We start from the raw sequence: 25,447 nt of genomic DNA, 5'->3' as shown, positions 1-25,447 counted from the left end.
CAACTCGTCGTTGATTTTGGTCAAAAGTGAGCTCGCGCGGCACCCACTTTGCACAGAGCTTTCTCATACCCAAATATTCGTGAATGATATGATGTATACGTTCAGTTGATATCTTTAGAGTGTCTTCTATTTCATTCAATTCCAATTTACGGTAATTCAATTTTGTCGATTTTTTTGACGCTTTCGTCGGTAATAACCTATTTTGGGCGTTCACTGCATTCACTGTCTTCGATGCTCACTTCACCATGTCTAAACTTAGCATAACAATCCTTGATGGTTGATTTTCCTTGGACAGTGTCCGGAAACACGGCATCAAGCCAAGTTTTCACAACACGCGAAATTCCTTTTTATCCAATTTTTTTTTCAAAATAACAAAATTCACTAACTAATCATCCGACAGCTGTCAATGGATTTAATTCATGTAGCGCCATCTATGTGCCAGGCCGGGGACTTTTAAATTAAACTGTTAAGACCGAAGTTACGGTAAAGTGATTTTACAGCACGATAGCACGCCGTCTAATGAAGGAAAACCGGTCAAGGAAGCATTGAAACCATTTGGATGGGGCATTTTATCGCACCCGCCGTACATTACACACCTTGCCCCGTCCGACTATCACCTATTCGCATCAATGGGACAGACGCTTGCAGATTAGTACTTCGCCAATTCCGTGGAAGTTAGAAAAGAGGTCGATGAATGGTTTTACTCAAAGTACAAACAGTTTTTAGGATGGAATCCATAAAATGCCTAAAAGATGGGCAAGATGTACAAAATCAAATGTCCAATATTTTGAATAAATACATTTTACTTTTTTTGTTGAAATTTATAATTTTCCGGTACACTTGTTTAGGAAAAATATATTTAAATCTTTTAAATTTAATTCAGATAACTATTCAGATTAGGGTACATCTAATCTTTAGCATATAACGTACGATAAGTGCGATATTAATATTAGCGCCAAATAAGCAGGAAATAAAACTACATCCGATGCATAGCGGAATGCAGGTATTGGAAATGGTATTACGACGGCAAACAATACAATAACGGCTCAGACGAGACGCTCCTGCTGCTGCCGCTACCGCCGTCGCCACCGACCACCCCCCTCACAACCCCCGCCCCCTCGAACGTAATATCAAAACAAAATCTGATAAAAGTATAACAGAACCGTATAAAAGTATTGAGAAATTTCGTCCGTTTCGATATTAAACGATATTTAATCCCGGAACGGAGCGACACGGTGTCTCATAAAGGAGGCCCCCGGAACGAATCCAAAGCAGACGGCGTAGAAAATTCGATGAAGAGTCTCGGGCGTCTAATAAAACGATGATTGGCCAAGGCGCCGCGGGTCGGGAGGGAGGTGATGTTCGCGTCCCCGTCGCCTCGTCGACCTGGAACGTCGCCCGCCGGAGGGTGAATCCGTGCGCTTATAGGCGAGGATCGCCGCGCCGGTGTTACTGTTCAATCGGTTCCCGTTCACCTCCCGAACAGATGGCGCTGTCGTGAGATTTGGTTCACCCTTGAGTGCGTCGCACGGTATTACTTCTAGGGATATGGGCCGCTGAGAAGAATGTCGATACTCTAACCCCATTTTTAACGCAAAGTTCTAGATAATGTCCTGTACAACAACCAAATACTAAGTCAGCATAAATGAGCGCAGACAGCACCACGAAATGTTCCCGGATCAGTCTCCCTTGTTCAGTGATTGCAACACATTGACTTGTCTTTCCTGTCGGACCAATAAACCAGTATTTTAATCAAATATGATAAACAAAATCTACATGCACAAAAGCCATAGTATCTAAGTCAGCATAAATGAGCGCAGACAGCACCATGAAATGTTCCCGGATCAGTATCCCTTGTTCAGTGATTGCAACACATTGACGTGTCTTTCCTGTCGGACCAATAAACCAGTATTTTAATCAAATATGATAAACAAATCTACATCCACAAAAGCCATAGTATCTTAAATGTATTCATCTACATGACGCAGGGTACCGATATATAGTCCGTTTAATAAAACAATTAAATCGCCTTACCTAAATGTATGACGTCAAAACGTCCCAGTGTTGCGTTAAAATTTTAATATAAAATATTGAAACAAAAATTTTATTCAAATCTAATTTATACTAAGATTATAGTACATCGTAGTTAGGACTATGACTAACCAAGTATCATAATATAAGGATTAAGTTATTAAGTATTAAATATTAGTAAGTATTTTCAATAGTAAGCAGCAATAGTTTCAAATTTATCAAAACAACTATAGCGCCATATCAACGTTTGCTAGCTTATAACCTGTTATTTTTACCACTAATGTTTTAAAGAATTTTACAGACGTTTGACAACCAAGCGACACTTGTAGGTTATATGTTCGAACGTATCAGCCGACATTATAACTATTTTTAACTAGAATAAAAGGAGAAAAAAATTATTGTTAATTCTAAAACGAATACACAAATTGCAATAGGCAATACATTCGACAGCATGGTGACGTAAGCACTCACTGTTATTTTAAAAAGATTATATGATGAAGGTAGAGTGTAACAGGTCAAGTGAAAATTCCTCGGTATGACACATAGATGGCGCTACTAGAAATAAATCCATATGTTCTTCAGTTAGCACTGACACTCAGAAGATGCGTGTATAAGTTTGACAGCTATCGGATCATTAGTTTGTGAATTATAGCATTTTGAGTTAAAGAACTTTTGTTATTGTGAAAAAAGTTAATAAATTTTTTTTGGAAAAGAATTTCGCGTGTTGATTAAGTATTGCTTTTTGACGGGAAAATATACAATTGTAGCAAAAACTTGGCTTGATGCCAACTTTCCGGACACGGCTCCAGGAAAATCAACCATCAAGGATTGGCATGCTAAGTTTAGACCTGGTGAAATGAGCACCGAAGACGATGAACGCAGTGGACGCCCAAAAGAGGTTGTTACCGACGAAATCATTAAAAAATCCACAAAATAATTTTGAATAACGGTAAATTGAAACTGAATGAAATATCAGATACTCTAAAGATATCAACTGAATGTGTACATCATATCATTCGCGAATATTTGGGTATGAGAAAGCTCTGTTCAAAGTGGGTGCCGCGCGAGCTGACTTATGACCAAAAACAACGACGAGTTGATAATTCGGAGCGGTGTTTGAAGATGATTAAACGTAATAAACCCAAGTTTTTGCGTCGATATGTGACAATGGATGAAACATGGCTCCATCATTTCACTCCGAAAACCAATCGACAGTCATCGGAGTGAACTGCACACGATGAACCCGATCCAAAGTGTGGGAAAACGCAATAGTCTGCTAGCAAGGTTATGGCGTCTGTATTTTGGGATGCGCATGGAGCAATTTTTATCGACTACCTTGAAAAAGGAAGGACCATCAACAGCTACTATTTACATGGCGTTATTGGATCGTTTGAAGGACGAAATCGCCGAAAAACGCCCGCATGTGAAGAAAAAGAAAGTGCTACTTCACCAAGACAATACACTGTGTCACAAGTCAGTGAAAGCGATGGCCTAAATCCACGAATTGGGCTTTGAATTGCTTCCTCATCCCCCGTATTCTCCAGATCTGTATCCCAGCAACTATTTCCTGTTCTTAGATCTCAAAAGAATGCTCGCTGGGAAGAAATGTTCGTCGAATAAAGAGATGATCACCGAAACTGAGGCCTATTTTGAAGCAAAGAACAAATCGTACTACAAAAATGGTATCGCGAAGTTGGAGAGCCGCTACAATTAGTGTATCACCCTTGAAGGCAATTATGTTGAATAAAAAAAACTCATTTTGTCAAAAATTTTGTTTTACTATGGTAGGCCGGGGACTTTTCAACTGACCTGTTATGCGATAGACATGTTATAGATATCATTTATAATATCTAGAGTGTTACTATTCAATAAACTTCAGCTCACTTCTTAAGAAGATCCAGGGATATCGGCTACGGAGGAAAATATCAATATACCCGAGAACCAATAATATTGACGTATCCTGAAAAACAAATCAACTGGGTACTTCTGAACAATATCGATATTTATTCACTTAAACTTTTTCACGCAAAATTCTTCTGATCTGTCATCAGGCGAGAAATTTTTTGGTTACTGCTTTGCTGTTGCCTCCTATAGCAAAGGAACCACAAGTGTTAATCAATCAATCTGATTTTTTGTTTTGTTGACTTTATTCTAACTACAATTAGCTGAATATATTATTTCTTAAGATGGTTTTTACAAAGCGGTCTACTATCTCCTTTGTTACGTTTTTACTGCCACTTTGTAATTCGATTTGTTTTTCTTACTTATACTCTAAGAATTATTCTGTGACATACGTCTCACAGGTACGGCATATTATCTTATTCTTACATGAATTTCAACAGTACAACATTTCTTCAAGTTGGATGCTAGTTTGGTTGCAGTTTCGATGGTTCCCCAGAAACTCTTTCTACATTCCTCAATACAAGACAAGACAACATTAACTATCGTAAAATACTAATATTAATAAACTTGTCCGATTAATATTAATAAATTTAACTTAGTTAAAACTTACACACTTTTTTATGCAATTTGAGATCGACATCTTTTTCTTTTTTTAAGCTAATCAATTAGCCAAACTTAGAATCAGATAAAGTCGAAATAAGTGGGAGCTTTTTGATGGGATAGAAAAAGGATTTAAGTCTCTTATACCGCTTGAATCCGGAGATTGAAAGTTTTCAATAAGATTTATCCGATCCTATTTATTCGGGCATTAATTACTCGAGAAAACTCGGTTTTCGTTTCCGACCGAATCATTTTAAATGTCCATTAGTGACTTTATAAAATTGTTTTCATAATCCGTGTTTGCTCTCACGCCAACTTTCACCAAATAGTCTAATTTCTTAATCTAAATGAAGACGCATAATCAGAAATAGATAAAAGTAATTTTAAAAGAAACAATTGACACTCTCTGACACACACTATCATTTTTCTATTTAAATATTTGCTAAGTATTGATACAGGACGGCCAAATTAAAATTTAAAAATTTGCAAAAATAAGAAATAAAATAAAGTTATCACATATAATTTGTTTGATCATCAACCAGAATAGGTTGTAAGTTAAAGTTTTTTATTATATTTACGTTCGAAGTTAGTCTTGTCTACACTACCGTTCTAGATCCGTTTTTTAATGTAGTACATGGTAATGTCAAGGCTTAATATAACTAATTAACAATTGTATATCAAAGAATTGTATTTTACTTTCACTAGGGAACCTTTTTACCTTTTTAAATTTAGTATTTATTTTCTTCGTTGCTATGTTCCCATCCTAAGTCTCATTGTCAAGTCAATTTCATATTCCTTTATTTTCTTCCAGACCGAAGTGCATCCATCATGCAAGAAAAAATATTCTTACACCTGATTTTATATATAATTTTCTATAGGTCTCCTTTTTCCCAACTATGGTTTATCTGGACTGGACCTACAATTTAACGTGGGCTCCGAAGGCCAAGTACCAACTTAGAGACCATCCCTGAAGACATCCAGTTTTATTAGTGGGATGGTTATTCCTTGTCGAGTTTTCCACTGTTACCTATAAAGATATTTACGATTGTAATCAAAGACATAAAGTACATGCATGCTCCAGCAGTAGGGGGACCGTCCTATCGCCTTGACCACTGCGCCTTCAGGGGCCCGCTTATGCACGACTTGAAAGTCTGAGTCCAGGGCATCAAATAACGTTAAGAATTGTTCTCATCTGCTCGGATCCGAAAGTTCACCAGAGTTTGTAAACTTTTGTTATTATGCACAATGTTTTGAAGAATTTTGCAGATATTTGGCAACATATTTATACAATTTTTATAGTCTGATTTAGACACATGTTCCGACGTCTTTTAAAGAACTTTAAATGTTTGTAAACCACAGTTGCGAATACTAATATTCTGCGTTACTTTATTGGACGGTTTATAGATGACTGATCAAATATACGCAGAAATACAGGTGTAAAATCCTAATATATATAGATTTTCCATAACATTATTGCTGCGCCACATTTAGCTCCGACCGTTTCAAGCAAATTTCGGTCCGTCAACTAGCAAATTGAATTAAAATAAACGCATAATCGAGCAAAGTTATCACTTAGCGCGGAAACTCGGACGGGCGACGAGACACGACGACAAAAACGAAAAAGGAGACGTCGGCATAGAGCAAAGGAAGAGATCTGATTGGATAAAGAAGGATTTAAGTCTTTGATCCAGCTCTGTGTGCGCCGCAAAACTGAAAGTTTCTAACAAGATTTGCCGAATCCTGTTTATTCCTTCTAAATCACTGATTACGGATTTTATACTTTCAGTTTGCGTTCGGAGCGTCGGAGGGGCGGAGGAGGGAGATAGAGGGGGGAAGTGTGTACGGAACGAGGCCATCGGGCAAAAACGTTCTCTTAATTGGATAATTTGGACGTTTCTAGTAATTTCTGAAGCAGTTTTAATAATGTAGAGTACAGGTTATAACTATGGTGAAATATTGAAATAACATTAATGTTTATAATCATTTTATTACATTGTTTTAAAACCAAATAAATATTTTCGGAAAGAATGTGTGCTGTTCAAGAATTAAAAAAAAACATCCATACATACAATACATAAAATATATTATATTTAATAATACTTGGCAACACTGCTTTCATGCAAAATAATGCGTTCCTTATATATTGTTCAGTGTACATGCCAAATATTGTGGCTTATATTTCAATGAATTATAAGCTTTGTTCTATGACTGTTAAAACAAGCAATCTCTGAAATATATGAAAACAGCTGAACTATTTGACATTTCACACTCTACAGTATCTACGGTAATGAGACATAAAATCACCAGGCAGAAACCAGATCTAAATACTCACTTGAGTAATATATGCTAAAATATATTGTTCGGCTGCTTTCCTAGACATATCTCAGGCTTTTGACAAAGTATGGTATACAGGCTTGCAGGTTAAATTAAAGAAACTTCTCCCTCATCTGGACTATCAGTTACTAAAATCGTATACTGCTCATAGAGATTTTACAGTAAAACAAGGTGATCAACATACCGAATTACATGCAATATATTCAGGGGTTCCGCAAGGTAGTGTACTGGATCCAATACTACATCTGCTATATACAGCAGAACTACCCACCACAAAAATAACTACTGTGGCAACATACGCAGACAACATAGAAATCTTAGCATCTCACGAAGATTGAGTCACAGCACCAATACACCTACAAACCCACCTGGAGCAAATTCACCCCTATAACTTTTACCCTGCGTAGAAGAACATGTCCACCAGTGAATATCAATCATTGTCAACTCCCCCAAACAGTGGATGTTAAATATCTTGGTAAGCATTTAGATCGACGCCTAACCTGGAAGAAGCACATACTCGCTAAACGAAACCAACTTGGACTTAAATTATATCAAATCTATTAGCTCATCGGGCGCAAATCCAAGTTATAATTATATAACAAGGTATTGCTGTATGATATATACTCAAGCCTATTTGGTCTCATATGGAATCCGACTATGGGATACCGCTAGCAAATCTAATATATGCTCAATAATATATCATCAATATCATCATCATTCAGCGGTTCCAAAATAAAATATTGCGTGCTATTGTTGATGCCACGTACTATATTTCAAATGAAGTGATACAACGCGATATTCTTCTAGAACCTATAACGAGTGTAATTCAAGGTGTTTGTGTAAAGTACTTCGAAATAGTGTCAGTGCATCCCAATTTACTGGCTACTCAGATAAATATGGGACGTGATAGTGCGTAGACTAAAACGCTTAACACCATCTGATCTGATTATTGAACATATATAGACTTTAGAATAAGACTAATTAATTAATATAGTATTTTATACAGAAAATCACTTAACCAAGTGATCTTCTACATACCATGTATATATATAATATAAACATAAGAAATACTTATTGCCTATTTGGCAGATTGTGGAACCACTAAGATTAATAAAAAAAAACATGAGAAATTTGAGTAAGTTTCGAGATAAACAGTACGGCGCAAGCTGCACAAAGTTCAATGAATTGCTCGACAGCCTTAATGCATATTTCTGCCAAATACTGCTAAAGAAGAGCTTCTATGTCGGGACATGTTTTTTCAATACATATTTTCTCATCTTCCTGGAATTTGGAGTTGTGATGCCACTCCCTGATAAGAGTTTCAATTAACTGGTGCCTGAGGTAATTTTCTTTTGCAATTGCTGGTTTGGAGAGTTCCCATATGTTTTCTATGGGAGTCAGATTTGGTGAATTCCTTGACCAAGACAAAACAGTGACTTTTTTCCGCAAATACGCAGTAACACTTATGGTTTTGTGATACTGTGCCGAATCATGCATAAAAATATAGTTGTCATCATCAGTATTGGTCTAGTTTCATTGTCCTTTCTACAATATATGGGCGTCCCATACCTTTGGCTGAGATACCAGATCACACCATCATACTAACCGGGTGCTAAACTCTCTGTACAAGGCAATCGGCGTGAAATTGTTCACTAGGACTTGGTCTTAGGAAAGATTTTTTTTAGTCATATTTCTATATTGACTAGCCCATTAGACTCGTTTCTGTTTCAAGCTCTTCGTTGGGCATGGATTTTGGAAGGCCTCCGTCCTATTAGTTTCTTTTCAACCAACTGCTTCCTCATTATCGTCTCCGAAATCTTTACACATTCATCGTTTAATATCATAGTCAAATAAGCAACGCTTTTTTGTCATTTTCGAGGCAAATATTATATATATTTTCACTACCTCCATCGTTCACCTCATATCGACTGAAATATCAGAGCATTTGCTAGTTTTTTTACTATCGAATGCTTTGACTGTTTTCAGTCGATAGTTCCCAACGCTAGTTAGAGCATAAAGAAAACATGCAAAACTCAGGAATATGACATAACCAGAGTTTTACCAAGAAATAATATGAATATAACTGTTAAACTAACATATTTAGTTTGCAATTCTGATTATTTTTTACTGTGAACTGTTATCTAGATTTTATGATTAGTTATTTATTTATATCCCCACTTGTTAACAATATTTCACGTTATCGTGAAACCGAGAAAAACGTATACGAAAAACCCAGGATTACAATAAACCTGAATCTATAGTTTGACGACGACACAAAACCAAAACGAAACACGCCACGGGAAGACTAACAGCAGGAAAAAAACCAATAGCATGTAACCAGCTTATTGTATTCAATCCTAAATCTGTTTCGCTCTGTTTCAGATCCAGATCTTCGGATTCAACTCGCAGCTTTACACAAATTTCTCGGAGGCGCTGCACAAAGCCCAGGGGATCGTGGTTGTCTCGCTGCTGCTGCAGGTAATTCTTTAGCTTGATTTTCGCAATGTTTTACGCCCGCCAATGATTGAACCGCGTGCATTAGAACGTCGCGTCGTTTTCCTTCTTTAGTTCGACGGCGTTCCTCTCCTTTTTTCTTCTGTTCTCGGGTTTTTCCTTTACGGACTCTCGTCGACGGATCCTTCTTCATTTATCTAGTTTAATTCCGTGTCCCGGAAGGACCGGGGTAAAGTTTAGACGTTTGTTCGTGCGGCTTACGATCCATCGATCTGGGGGAGCGACGTACGGATGGATATATTACCGGTAAACGGAACGTATTTTCGTGGAAAGTTGTACCTCATCATTTACGTCTTTCGGTCGACGTATGGTGAAAGTCGGGAGAGCTTAAAATTAAATCTATTGATCGAAATTTAATGGTTGCTCTGTAGTACAAATTCGACCACAATTCATAAAGATAATAACACAATAAGCCAGAGAAAATATATAAAGAATGACATCTTGATATTACTAAGACTCGTTCTGACAATATTTTCAATATAACAATTGAAATATATTCTATAACAGGTCAATTGAAAAGTCCCCGGTCAACCATAGTAAAACACATTGTTTTGGCATAATAATTTTTTTTATTCAACATAATTCCCTTCAAGGGTGATACACTGACTATAGCAATACTCCACAACTTTTCGATGCCATTTTTGTAGTACGATTTGTCCTTTGCTTCAAAATAGGTCTCAGTTTCGGCGATCACCTCTTCATTGGACGAACATTACAACCCAGCGAAAATTTTTTGGGATCCGAGAACAGAAAATAGTCGCTAGAGGCCAGATCTGCAGAATACGATGGATGAGGAAGGAATTCGAAGCCCAATTATAGATTTTTGCCATCGTTTTCTCTGACTTGCGAAACGGTGCATTGTCTTGATGAAGTAACACTGTCGTTTTCTTCAAATGCGGCCGTTTTTCTGCGATTTCGTCCTTCAAATGGTCCAATAACGCTATGTAATAGTCGCTGTTGGTAGTCTATCCTTTTTCACATGCTTTGGAGCGGGTTCATCGTGAGCAGTCCACTCAGATAACTATTGATTGGACTTCGGAGTGAAATAATGGAACCATGTTTCATCCATTGCCACATATCGACGCAAAAACTCGGGTATATTACACTGGATCATCTTCAAACACTGCTCCGAATCATCAACCCCTCGTTGTTTTTGGTCAAAAGTGGGCTTGTGCGGCAGCCACTTTACACAGAGCTTTCGCATACCCAAATATTCCTTAATAATATTATGTACACCTTCAGTTGATATCTTTAGAATGTCTGCTATTTCATTTTACGATCATTCAAAATCATTTTATGGTTAAGTGAATGAATTTAGGAAAACAACAGTTTTGTTATGGGATACATAAAAAACATAAAAACTTTTAATTTACTTTAAAAGCTCTTTTATTTTAAAGAACGAGGAGTCGACGGCAATAAAAACGCCCCCGAGGCTTCTCTTCAATTAGAAAATAAACCAAAATCTTCTCTACATCTACTGTTAAACATTATAGACATTTTAGACATTAGACATAGCGTTTAAAGTTTGACCAATAAGCCTTAAAACACATCTCCCTATTTTCTCCTATACAGCGCACTCCGACGTAGTCAGTGCTGTAAGAGTCTCGCAATATAACACATGAAAATTAATTCTTCCATCTACATCTATCCTGAATTCATTCTAATGTATACATTTGTTTGTTCGTAATCGTAAATGGGAAATCAAAATAATAGGAAACTGATCTGAAGGAATATATTCAATGGTAAAGATATCGTTTGAAAATAAACGCAAAGAAACGACCTTTCTGAAGAATCTCAATTTGGCCATTATAAGGGGGTAAATATCGAAGAAAAAATGTTGCTGCAGCCGTGAAAGATCCTTGAGCCATTGGTAAATGAATTAATTAATTTGAAATATAAGATATCCGAACGTAAATAACTATAATTTAAAACACAATGAATACTTCGATCTAGTTTATAAGTCTTCATTCATTTCCCCACACTCAAAATACGCAACTAGCTTGAAAATATTATCTTTTAAAAGAACGTTTCACGCAAAAGTTTATCTCAATTTTTTCTTTCCACAAAATAATAATAACAATAATAATAATAACTAAAACAATAAGATGTCTTCGTGCATATATAGCCGGGCAAACAAGGAAAAAATCCAATTATAATAAATGCGGCTACCCGGCGAGAAATTTACATGATTACTTTGGTTCGCGAGACCTGCTAGAGAACTTTAAACTACCGTTTAATTTGCATAAGAAAAAGGAATTTTGTGTTCAACTTTAGGACGGCCTGTTAAGGCTAACGGCTCTCCGGTTGCCTATAATACAGCTCATAAATTAGCGAACTCATTTTTTCTGTAATTTATCGCCGGTTTCCATTTTTTCTTACAAAAGTCGCCGCCTTATTATTTATGAAATTGCCAATAAATTACACGAAATATGACGGTGTATTTTGTCGCGACAAGCCAGAACTAACAAACAAAGCGGAGGGGAGAATGTAAATATAGATATAAACTAGTCAAATTTTATAAAATGTAACATGGAAAGTATCTCCTAAAGACATGATTGAGATGAATATCAATATTAATTCAAACAAATATTTCGTCTTGATGAGAAGGTGTTAAAATTAGCCAATACTGACAAGAAATAAAATATATTGTAGATAGTTCAGAAAAATAACCAAAAGGAACCTCCTGTAGGATGTTCGACTGATCTGTCGGTTATTTGTGCGAACACTCACTAGTATTTTTGGAAGGAATTCGCACGATAACTAAAAACACTGATTGAAGAAATACTTGTTTATTTCTATATTAAATTGATACATGTGGTCGACGGGAGAATTGACAGGATATTAGGTTAGGTAAAGGAAGTACGGTAGCGCGGTGGAAGTGGTACTGTTGCAGGGGGATGGATAAAAGAAAAGAGAGCGAGACGTCGTCGTGATGGTTTTTTATAGCCTAGAACTGCATGGTACCAATCCTAGTAGCCTAAAGGGTCGCGGCGGTCACCACTCTGCAACTGCATTTCAACACTAGCCATTTGTGGTTGTACACATAGCGTATCCTGGGTAGTTAAACAAAACGTACTAACGTGACGTCCACTCTGGGTAGAAGAAATTATACCCTACCGTAAATATTAATAAGCATGAACTGCCGCGAGCAGATAATGTTAAATATCTGGGAATTTATCTGGATCGACGCTTAACTTAGAGCAAACATGCACTAAAAAAAGCGTAATCAACTTGGGCTTAAACTGAACCAAATATATTATTTTATTGTGACGCAAATCAAAGTTATCTTATATTTTTATTTTTATTTTATAATTATATTTATTTAATATTTATGGTTATTCTACATTTTTAGTTTTTAGGATTTGTTTAAGTTCCTATTTTATTGTCTGTATTAATTGCAGTATATTATTTAAAAATAGAAATTAGCATATTAAAATACTATAAAATATTTGTGGGGTATTATTCCATTCAATAGAAAAATTCCATTGATAGAGCAGAACATACAGAACATTCAAACATAAAAGTAATTCTACTTCGTTTAAAACGAAATTATTATTTGCATGATAATAGAATTCAATAATTATTGTTTTCCTTTTCTTTTTTAAAGCTAGTACGTGAAGGTATATCTACATCTCCATCGCGCTTATACTACTGTTGGATAACATAACCACATAGAGTATTAACTGTTGCAAGCAATTATCTCCGTCCTTTCCTCTCTCGCCAATTATACAGGAAATTACCAAATAATTGAAAATAGAAATTAAATAATTACTATTTTCAATCAAAACCGTGCATTTGATTGAAAATAGTAATTACTATTTTCAGTCGCTAGTTTATTGACTATCAACTGTTTCGACTATTTTGCGACTATCAATTGTTTCGACTGTTTTCAGTCGATAGTTCCCAACGCTATTAAAAACCAATATAATTTCATCACCCAATATTACAGGAAATACCTTCTTTTCTGTTGACTAAAATATAAAAAAACGCTTTTATACTATTTTGCTATAATATAATTCCAAATTGCATTATATTCAAAGCAATTACATTATACATATGATACTCATATATTTAATGTTAACCTATAAAAATGTATGATTCAATACGATATAATATTTAGATAATATCATACACACCTCTTTTTTCCTCATAAAATTTATAAGACGAAGACGAGACGTAATAAAGCTCGCCCGGCTGAATGTTACCGATGATATCCAGATCTGTTTAATTCGCGCTAATTGGCTCCCAGCTGACACAATCGTTAACTATCGTTATTAATTTTCAAGTGCAACGTACAGTAACTTTCAGAAGGGTTAACTTATAACAAGGTGGAGTGGGTATTGTTCATTTCCGAAATTTAGAAATTTCAGCGCGCTTTGTAAAGACCTACCGGAATTTATAGCGATTCCGCAGATATAATTATAAGTTTTGCTGCTTCCTCTGGAGATATTGTCTAGCGCATTGTATGCCGAGTCAAGAGGTATTTATAATTAGGACTTGACGTCTAGTTTCCAAGTCTGGTATATATGCGTATCGCCATATTAAAAAAGAAAACCTCTTATAATAGCCCTCATTCAGCATATATATTATATACCCAATTGTTTACACGTTTATTGGACACAAACGTCTATTTAATATTTCGAAAATAATTATCAGCGTTGGGGACTATACAATAAAATTAGTCGAAATTATTCGATAGTTAAAACAGTAGTCGAATAAAAATAGTAATTATTACATCTTCGAATAGAGACTTACGAATATTTTACCAATAGTGACATAAGGCAGATGGAAATTCCTTCTTGTATTAATTTCAAAATAAAAAAGGACAGATATAATTGTTTGGATCTGTTTATTTTGATAATCTTAAATTTGCAAATTGGCTTCAACGCAAGAAATTTTAACATTTATAGACTTTAGTTTGAGAAAACATAAAAGATTTAGAAAATAGAGAAAGTTAGAGAATTGTAACATAAATACAGACTAAAGTATTTTACTAAATATTTATCCAAATTTTATAACAGGTAGGGTAAAAGTCGCGCAATTTTCATTGCGCGCCATTTTGCTTATGAGACGTTTAGCTCATTTTTGGTTTAACAATTCTGTTATGTATACTTCCAAATTTTATTATGAATAAATATAGGCGAAAAGAACGACAAGAAATAGTGGTAATACTTATTGAAAATAATTTTTCTATTATTGCCACGCAGCGGAAATTGCATCAAAAATATCCTGTATGTTGTGCAGTGCCTCACAAAACCACAATTTATCCTTTACATGCGCATGTTCGACAATACGATAAATGTGGCTCTGGTGCGCCATAGTGTTACAGTCTCTCCAGAAACATCAATTCAGAAACGTGGTTCCCAGTTACACATTTCTGCACGCAGTTTAAGGCGAATTTTGAAAACTGATTTGAAAATGATCCCGTACAAAATTCAATTAGTCCAAAAATTGCTACCGAGAGATCCTGATCAACGAGTTGAGTACAGTAATGCAATCTAAAGGCTATTTGGTGAACTTGAAGCTCTTTGGTCTAAACTGATAATGTGCGATGAAACTCGTTTTCTTCTCAGTGGCAACGTTACTAAACAGACCATTACGAAGACCAAATAAAATTCTCATGGAAATCAAACTTACCTAGCTTTTCTTAAACATAATGATGATTCTCAGAGTTCAGAAAACATTAAAAAAAAGTCTTTTTGGGAATTAAATAAATCATATATTAAATTCGACAATACACACCATCATTACAATATATGTTAGGTAATAGAGGAAATATGATTAATTATTAAATCTTATAAAATTCAGTATTAAATTAACAAAAAAGTATAATTTATATAGTGAACATGATAAAAGAAACCAAATTAGTTGTAATAACAATATATTACATGCAAAATCAGAAAAAATTGATAGAAAAAACAATTTTTCATTAACAACACACCTGCCGAAAAATAGGAACTAAAAATATTAACTATTAGTGTTTAACTATTAGATATTCCTCTGGAATAAAAAATTATATATCTCAACTAAAAAAGCATCTAATACAAATTTAAAAAAATTATACAAAAGCATTTTAACACTCCAAAGCAGGTACATGTACATGGTACATCAGATTTAAAAACACCAACCCAAAGTTCTAAATGTCCTTAAGGATAAAGCTGAAAATTACTTAACAAAATTAATTTACAGTAGGAACAGTGACGCAAGTGTGGGAAAAACTATCGCAAATCAACCTCTAAAGTCTCCAAAACTGAATTGAAGATGCTCGAAGTTCTCTAGCCCTAAACTATTACCCTTAGGCAACATCTGTGCTTTCTTAGGTGTTGCTAGTTCATGAATTCTTGATATAAGCATCCAAAGGCCATATCGCGACTTGAACAGAAGCTTAGAGCTCACGGCGTATGACCACCAAAGGTGGTTTCGTAGATAGACTAAATTTGAAAAGCCTTACAACATGAAAATTTGGATAGAGCAATGCAATTTAGAACACCATCAAATGCGAATTGACGTATGAACATATAAACAACCTAAAAATAATTTAACTTAAAATCTAAGTTGTCCAGGCAGATGTTTATTTCAAGAAGAAGGTGTTATATACGGCTATTAAGACGGACCTGGATATTCTAGAATACCTCCCTGGTACCTACTTAAGCGATGTGATGACTGATGCTCTTACATTGTTAGGACCTCGTCTATGTTATAGCAGAATTAAACCAGCAATCTTTTCTGTCGCTCCAATAAGTCTCCACCTCTTTTCCTAAAATAAAATAGTTTTAAGATAAATTAAAACTTTTTTTTAATAATCCTACACGATTTAAAATTTATTTGGGTATTTTTTAAGATTTTGGACTTATACTTTACTAATGGATATTAAAGCAAAACTGATACACTAGCCATTGCGTTGCTACAAAACTCGTATTGTGATCTTAAATTAAGTATCGCTAATTTCAATTTGCGATGATAATGATTGCTAAGATTTATAATGTTTCCTGTTCCATAACTTTATTTTATATTTTTGGTCATTCAAGCAACTGATGATCACTTTTTACATATTCCAAATATTTCACTAACTCAATCAAAAACTCTCCATTCGACATAATCCGTGCAATTATTTTACGAATTGTCACGGATACATCGAACTAAAACTATCAAAAAACACGAAACGGTATAATGTTGAAAAACGAGAAAAACGGTAGCCGTGAAATGAGCAAGAGATCCGTTCGATGCAAAAAAAAACGTATGAAATTCTCGATATTTTTTAGAGCGCGAAATAAAAACAAACAGAGGTGACGCACAAATAAAATATTTGTTTTTTTGAGTATCCCGCCTAAATTGTGTCCAAGGTACGTGACATTTTTCGAATTATAATGTAGTGGGGACCTAACCGCATCCGTATTTTTTTGTTTTTGTTAATCCCTTCGTAGTGAATTGTTTATTTTCGATTTCAATAGATGGACGATTCTGCATTGAGTTCAATAAAACATTTTCACATCTTGTATTTGAATGGAAAAAATGTATTTTTATGGTAAATTAGATGGCTCGGTGAATGGAGGTTAAACGAAATGAAACAGTGATGTTTACATTTTGTGACCGTTATCTATTGAAGTAATATAAAAATGAGGAAAGTACAAAGTAGATAAAACGGATGGCAGCGGTGTTACCTGGAGACGAGGCTTGGGCAGTCGGTGGTGGCGCGTCTAAACCAAACGATGGTCAAGTACTGAATGAATGGAAATACCCTTTTATAACATCCTAGATAAACGTCTCGGTGTTGCCAGGTATTCGTTATCGGGTTCTAGTTGGCGCTGCTGGCACCCCGCCCCTGTGCAACATCTGGGATTATATTTCTGGGTATTTTGTAGACCGTTATTCCATGATTATATTTACCTTTTTCACAGTTTCAAGTGATTACTAATTTTGCAGATAGAATAAATAATCCTTACACTTTATTGGAAGACCCCTGAGACCAGATTTTCGATGCCATACTCTGTAATTAAGATTTAAAATCCCAATCTTATCTGATGTAACAAAGAAAGCTGGTGCCTCTATGATGAAAGTCATGGTACTCAATGATGTGCCTACGACTTCCGCTAAATAATGTGTAAAATCATATCCTCTTTTATTTTTATATTTTAGAGTCTCCACTTTAACGATTGATGTTTTTTTTGTACTGGACCTACTGTTCTACATTGAGATGATTGTATTTGTCAGATTTTACACTTTTTCCAGCAGTCGCAATTATAGACTATCACAATCATAAACATACAACTATGCCCCAGCAGGATTTTAACTCGCAATAGCAACAGTAGACCATCCGGTTAGTTTTTCTGCTTATGTACTTCAGCAACACTTTTCATAGTAGTTTTTATTTATATTATTTCTGTAAAAATATAGATACGAGAGAATGTCGTTTTAAACACTAAGATAATCAGGAAACCCTTATTTAGCCTTCTATTATCACCATTTACATAAATAAAAATTTGTCTCAAGTTTAATTTTAAAAATATTTTATAGTTTCCCATATTGAATGTAAATACAATCTATTTTCCTGTCCCTTTATTTGAAAATCAACAGTCTTCAGTACTTTTAAGAATATTAATTTCATAAATTTTTTTGACCCTGTACCTTCCAAAAGATATGATTTTCTGTCATGCATAGTGATTATACCGAGATAATAAATATTTTCCAGTTTTACGCCAACTTTAAATAACACAAGTAAGCAAACGATTTAATACATTTAAGCTTCACAGGTTTTAATACAGTTCCTAGAAGACATTTGTAACGCCCTTGTTTTTGACTTTGTCTTTTTATCTTTGCCTGTTTTGTGTTTTCACAAGTATCCAGAAACCTTGTCAAATGTATCATTCTTCTATTTCACTAAGACTTTGTATGAATTCAACTCTATTCATTAAGATGAAGTAAGCATTGTCAATTCTGCATCCTTAGTCAGTAGTTTTTCTATAACAATTTTCATTAACGGTGAAGGGTACGGGTAAATATTTGAACATATGTGTCACAATTTTACGTTTTACAGAAAATATTTGGCTTTGAAACTTCTTCAAATATAGTAAACAATATGCCTACACAGAACTATTTTCCTATCAAATAATACGCTAGTAATATAAAAATCATTCCACTTTGAGATGTATAAGAAAAAGCTACCAAAAACAGTATTACATTACTATATAGGATAGGACGGATCTCCTACTGTTGCGATAGTCGCAGATTCGGATCGTGCCGGGGATGATCCTAAATTTATATTTGTGATTATACTTAAGGCAAGAGTGCAAAATGGGACAAGGAAAATGATCCCAGTCCCGCCAGTACTCAGGCTGGGTAAGACCAGAAGTCTTCTTGGATTATCTCTAAGCTGGTCACTCGCCAATGAGTCAGATGCCGAGAAGTGTGCTTCTAACTCTACGTCAAGCAGAAGCCCATACCAGATTAGTTCTATTTGTTATAGAGGAGACTCTAAAATGTAACCAACAGAAAATAGCGATAAACAATGTTGGCTGATTAGGCTCAAAACTAAAAATGCGTACCTAGTACTAAGAATTATAGCAATAACCCGGAATTTGTATCGTGTGGTTAAAGGGTACGAGAGATCAAGAAGACCACTAACATATTTTCCTCTCTCTCTCTTCCCGTCGGCCATGTAAAACTTAATCTATTAATAAATAATTAAATATTGTTCTAATTGCTAGTAAATAATAATCTCCATCTGTACGTCAGATGTGGTCTTACTAAGAATGCCCTCATGTACTCATATTTTGAATTAAATTAAACTCTATAATAATAATATATTTTTAAGATGTTAAAAACATTTTTTTTGCAGTTGGGAGATTTATCAAATCCAGAGCTGAGAATACTAACTGATCAACTGGATAAAATCAGATACGGTGGTAAGTAACACCATTTCTATTTTATATCATTTGATTTTAATTTTAGAATTTTTTGAGACTACTTATATATATTATTATATCCAAACTATTCTTCATCATCGTGCCCTATTCTTAATTATGTTCCACATCGAAAGCTGACATATCTGTTTTGAAGCTTTGTCTGAACTTATTATCAACAGTAACCAAGTCACAATTTCTTAAATAGACAGAATCAATGCTCGATACGATAATATTTAGCAACGCTACTCTAAGTTACAAGAAAAGTAAAACGAGATTCAAAACCGAGCGATAATATGTTACTTATACTTATAAAATGATTTACTTTAAATGACGCTATGGCTAAAAGATTAAGAAGCTTTTCAAAATGGATTAGAGGCTTGCATGCATTCTAATTATTATTTCCCTTTAAATATTTATTTATTGAGAAAAATTGGTACTATATAAAACGTGGGGCAAAAGTCCTGGTAACAGGTTGATTGCTTAAAACTTGAAAGAAAAGATACATAAGTTTGAAATTGAAAAATTATATCGGCTAAATGGTGAGCGCAATTCGCCATACAACTTTCGGCTCTTTTTAAAGCATTTTTCAGAACAGGACGAGGAGCAACATCTGAGATTGAATTTTTTCAATTTCGTGACGAATATTGTCTTTAAGATGGTGAATCGTTTGGGGCTTATCCACATAAGCTTTTGATTTCAAAAAAGCTAAAATAAGTTAAATCGACACTTCACGAAATTAGTCTTCGTGGAAAAACGTAATTCAATAAGTGAATTATTGAATGAGCTGTGTGTACTGTTACCCCATCTTGCTGAAACCACATGTCCTTTAGTCTTTGCTCTTCAATTTCAGGCACAAGAAAATCCAATCCATATCTTGGTAGCGTTCAGTAGTAATAGTAACTGCAACTCCTTGGTCATTTTCAAAAAGAATAAGGACCAATGATGTTTCCAGTATGTATACCACAGCATACGGTTGCTTTTAGTGGATGCAATGAAGTTTCATGAACTAATTGTGGATTCTATCTTCCCCAAAAATGGCTGTACTGTTTATTGACGTGGCCACTAAGAAAAAAATGGGCTTCATAGCTCATTATCAGTTTAGACGAAAAATTTTCAATTTCACCAGACAGCCGTAGGATTGCATTACTGTGCTGAACTCGTTGATAAGGATCTCTCGGTAGTAATTTTTGGACTAATTGAATTTTGTATGTGAACATTTTTGGAATCAGTTTTTTTTTTGGAATCAGAATCACAACACAATGTTTAAAGCGAAACTGAGCTAAACGTCACATAACCATGATGGCGCGCAATCAAAATGGTAGCGGTCCTTTTGCCCTGTTACCACCTGTTATTTGTCGTAATATTTTGTTCATCACTTGCTGATGGCTCGCCTGGACTAACCCAGTATATTCTGCGCTTGGTCATGTCCTGGTACCTAATAGAAAGCACTTCTTTTTCCCTAAGAAACAATGGAGCATGGCATTTTCAGTTAATTCGTTTGATACCTATTTTCCCTCCATTTGGATGTTTTCCATCGCAAATAAATATATGTAAACGGTTGACTCACTAACTGGTAAGTAGTATCAAAGTTATTTGAGAGTTTTCTTCAAACTCGATGATCATCCACACTGTTCTTTTTAATCATATCAATAAATAAGTTGAAGCAGTATCACAATAAGATTTTGAACGTATTTAATCCATCGTATCGAACAGTTTGGTTACGTGGTTTAAGAGTTGCTTACATTAGTACTTAGATAACTAAAAATAGATAAGGCTGATCAGAACACATGCTAGCTCTTATTATCCTTAATTATTTTTCTTCTATTTCTTCTTGTTTATAACAGTAAATTCAATTTGCTGCTTAGGTAAAATTTAATCGATGAGACATTTGACGAGCATTACTCCCAGCTGATTATTTTTGCAGGAGACGAGGTGGAGGTTAAACGATTATCAGTACGAGGTCTATTGCCGGAGACAGATTACTACATGACGTACGATGGATCGACCACGATGCCCGCCTGTCACGAAACTGTCACATGGCTCATCCTGAACAAACCCATCTACATTACCAAGCAACAGGTGAGCCTTTGTTAGAGTTTATGTGTTAATTTCGTGGCGTGGCAGGAGAGGAAAAAATCGGACGGGATACCTGCCGAGAAAAACGGCCCTTCAGACGAGCAACGTCTCGCGCCGCGGGAACTTTTAAATTAATTATAGCGAGAATAGTCGCGGAGACATTAATAATGGTAATTTATAGTGTCCGATCCTTATCTCTCACGTTTCTTTGGCTTTGCACTTTAACAAATTGCTTACCTCGCGCGTACATTATATTCTCTCTCGGTTGTCGACAAGCCCTAAAACTAATTAGGTGACATCAGCCCATTACGCGATATCAGCTCCTGTTTAGACGAGCGATTATGATTAATGAACGTAGACAAACACACAAGTTCTTGTACGAGGAAGTTGATATTGTCTGAATCAATTGGGACAATGACTAATTCTGAAAAACGAAGATTTTTAATTTTGAAATTCTAGATTTCATTCTTTTGAAAGATTTTGTACGTATTTACACTTTCTTGAAATTATGTTATTTGTAGTAAATGTTTTCTCGTGTAAAATATCTTGATATAATAGATAAATTGAAAAGTCCCCGGCCCATCATAGTAAAACAAATATTTTTGGCAAAATTAATTTTTTTTATTCAACCTTCACCCTTCAAGGGTGATACACTGATTATAGCGACGCTCCAACTTTTCGATACCATTTTTATAGTACGATTTGTCCTCTGCTTCAAAATAGGTTCTGCCTCGGTTTTGTCGAACACCCCTTTATTCAACGAAAATGTCTTCCCAGCGAGCATCCTTTTGAGATCTGAGAACAGAGAATAGTCGCTGGGGGGCAGATCAGGAGAATAGAGTGGATGAGGAAGCAATTCGAAGACCAATTCATGGATTTTTGCCATCATTTTCACTGACTTGTGACACTTCAAACGGTCGAATAACGCTATGTAATAGTCGCTGTTGATGGTCCTTCATTTTTCAAGGTAGTTAATGAAAATTATTCCATGCACATCCCAAAATACAGACGCCATAACCTTGCCAGCCAACTATTGCGTTTTCCCACGCTTTGGAGCGGGTTCATCGTGTGCAGTCCACTCAGGTGACTGTCGATTGGAGTTCGAAGTGAAATGATGGAGCCATGTTTCATACATTGTCACATATCGACGCAAAAACTCGGATTTATTACTTGATCATCTTCAAACACTGCTCCGAATCATCAACTCGTCGTTGTTTTTGGTCAAAAGTGAGCTCGTGCGGCACCCACTTTGCTCAGAGCTTTCTCATACCCAAATATTCCTGAATGATATGATGTACACTTTCAACTAATATCTTTAGAGTGTCTGCTATTTCATTCAAATTCAATTTACGGTAATTCGAAATCATTTTGTGGACTTTTTTAATGTTTTCTTCGGTAACAACCTCTTTTGGGCATCCACTGCGTTCAATGTATTCGGTGCTCATTTCACCACGTCTAAACTCAGCATACCAATCCTTGTTGCTTGATTTTCCTGGGGCAGTATCCGGAAACTCGGCACCAAGCAAAGTCTTTGCTTCAACTGTATTTTTTCCCTTTTCCCATTTTTTTCACAATCACAAAAGTTGCTTCACTCAAAGTGCTATAATTCACAAACTAATGATCCAACAGCTGTCAAATTTAAACACACACCTGAGGACTAGGGCTAACTAAAAAATATTTTATTCTAATTTAATTAATTAAATGAGTTAATTTTAATAGCGTTATCTATATGTCAGGACGGGGACTTTTCAATTGACATGTTATAACTGATTTTATTTACTTGCAATAGCTTTTCGGGACTTGCTAATTTTAAAACTAATTAAGTGACGCCAGCCCATTACACAATATCAGCCCTTGTTTAGTCGAATGATTATGATTAATGAACACAGACAAACATAGAAAGCAAACAGCGACCGATACGACCGTAATGATATAAGACGGAGGACTCTTTCAGGATGTTTTTATACAAGTAACCCGATACAATCTGGAACTGTTCCCGATTCCCGATAAGCACGTAAAAGGATTCGAAAGGATTTTCGCTTCTTATAACCTTAAAGGTTAGATGGTGAACCGATTACAAGCGAAAGTAAAATAAAGAGTGATGTTGCTGATACCTTTATCAATTTAGAATATTCCACACTCGACAATGGCCTTTCCTGTTGAATTAAAAAAGATAAGGGACGGACGGGTCGCGTTTGAAATAAAATAATTAGGTTTTTGGGGTCTTTCTTTTGATTAGTGGAATTAGTATTGTAGGAATATTCGTCTGTCAGTCGGAATATGTTTCTGTTTATGCGATTGTTTGTCCGAATACTCACTACTATTTCGTGGAATGAATTCACACTGGAACTGAAACCACTGACTGAATGAAACTTGTTTATTTTAATATTGAATGACACATATGGTCGACGGGAGAATGGACAGGATATTAGGTTAGATAAAGGAAGTACAGCGCTGGTAGTGGCACTGTAACAAGGGAGTAGAGAAAAGAAAAGAGAGCGAGACGTCGTCGTGGTGGTCTTTTATACCCGAGAACCGCATGGTACCAATCCACCAGCGATGCCAACCTTTGACCTTGATGTAGGTGAATTCATGGTGTCCTAAAGGGTTGTAGCGGTCGCTACATCACCCCCTTCTAGTGGACCTCCCGTGGAACGTACCGCCATGTGGTGCAAGTTCCTGAGTGCATCCGCAATCAAGCAATGAATCGCCTAGGGACTGTTTATGAGATGGGGATCCAAACCTGAGTGAGGAGTTTTACGGGCTCAGCTGCCATCGAAGTTGTAGCAGGACGTCGTTCGTCTTGGAGCGTTCCAATTTGTTTGAGGGTACCTATAAGTGTGGAACCTTACGTGTCTCGTTACATGATGCAAGGGTGTTCACGTGTTGATGTTATATATGATGGGCCTCTGTAGTCTTCGTCCATCGTGTTATTCTCGTGGGATAACGTCGAGCATGTGATGTTAATAGGTTCCGTTCCTCGTGCTATCCTTCTCTGCACGTATTGAACCCGGTGAATGACTTATATTGAGCCGGTTTACCTGTTAGGGACTTCGATCACGTCGGGATCACCATTTGTAGGAACGTTCGTCCCGTCGGTCGGAATGTGTGGCTGTCGATGCACTGTTGTCCGAACACACACTACTATTTTGTGGAAGGAATTCGCACGAGAAGTGAAAACACTGATTGAATAAAATTTGTTTATTTCATTATTGAATGATACATGTGGTCGACGGGAGATGTAACAGGATATTAGGTTAGATAAAAGAAGTACGGTAGCGCTAGGGAAGTGTAACTGTTACAAGAGGTTAAAGAAAAGAAAAGAGAACGAGACGTCGCCGTGGTGATTTTTTACAGCCGGAAACCGCATTGTATCAATCCATGGAAAAATAACTCATATTTTTTTAATTTTATTTTATTGTACAGCTAAATTAAAACTATAGAAGTGTTCATAGCAAATCTAAAAAATAAGCCACAATTTACTACTCTTTCTAGTTTATCTTATTCTCGTTCAATATCCACATAATTAAGATCTAACATGTGAAGCATCAATTCTAGTAATTACTCAATACTATTTTGTGGATTGAATTCAGAAATTCAGTATTAATCGAAGACCACTATGTCGGTGATAGTCTTCTAAATGGCACTGGTTTAACCCAAATTTCCTGGGTATTCCTTTATGGAAAAGTTTCCAAAGTTTTGGTGACTCCAAATTCTAATGCGTATCGGAAACTAAACTACTGCAATCCACCCTTAGTGGCTGTTCACCTTAAAGTTCAATCTTCTGGAAAATGGAATAATTTATCTACCTTAAATCATACCTTTGTGATCTTACAGCTTCAGTCAGAAGAAACGCTTCGAGTAAAAAAATAAGGGTAGAGTGAAATAAAAAGTTGCTGGAATTTCAAAGAAAAAACATGTGTTGACCAACTTAAATATCATCCCAGAAGATATTCCACCTTACCAAATTAGTTACTGGAATAGCTAGGATCCTTTTCCTTGTTGGCTCTTGCGCTCTTGCCTTTTAGGTAATCACAATTGTAAACAATCACAAACGTACATTTCCGGCCATGCCCCAGCAGGATTCG

General features: G+C 35.6%; 1 protein-coding gene across 1 annotated transcript in view; it reads left to right on the top strand.

Annotated features, from left to right (window-relative positions):
* The window catches only part of CARPB (Carbonic anhydrase-related protein B), a 395,701-nt gene that overhangs the window by 338,961 nt on the left and 31,293 nt on the right, over positions 1 to 25,447 (top strand). The window contains exons 5-7 of the mRNA XM_076397060.1: positions 9,250 to 9,345; positions 19,217 to 19,283; positions 21,208 to 21,362. Of these exons, the coding sequence (XP_076253175.1) occupies positions 9,250 to 9,345; positions 19,217 to 19,283; positions 21,208 to 21,362 (318 nt within the window). The remainder of the gene's footprint in view (positions 1 to 9,249; positions 9,346 to 19,216; positions 19,284 to 21,207; positions 21,363 to 25,447) is intronic.

This window comes from Rhynchophorus ferrugineus, unplaced genomic scaffold, assembly GCF_030347505.1.
Source record: "Rhynchophorus ferrugineus isolate W39M unplaced genomic scaffold, kcgeb_rfMv2 rfM2, whole genome shotgun sequence".
In the NCBI taxonomy this organism is placed as follows: Eukaryota; Metazoa; Arthropoda; class Insecta; order Coleoptera; family Curculionidae; genus Rhynchophorus; species Rhynchophorus ferrugineus.
This window is presented reverse-complemented; position numbering and strand designations above follow the sequence as displayed.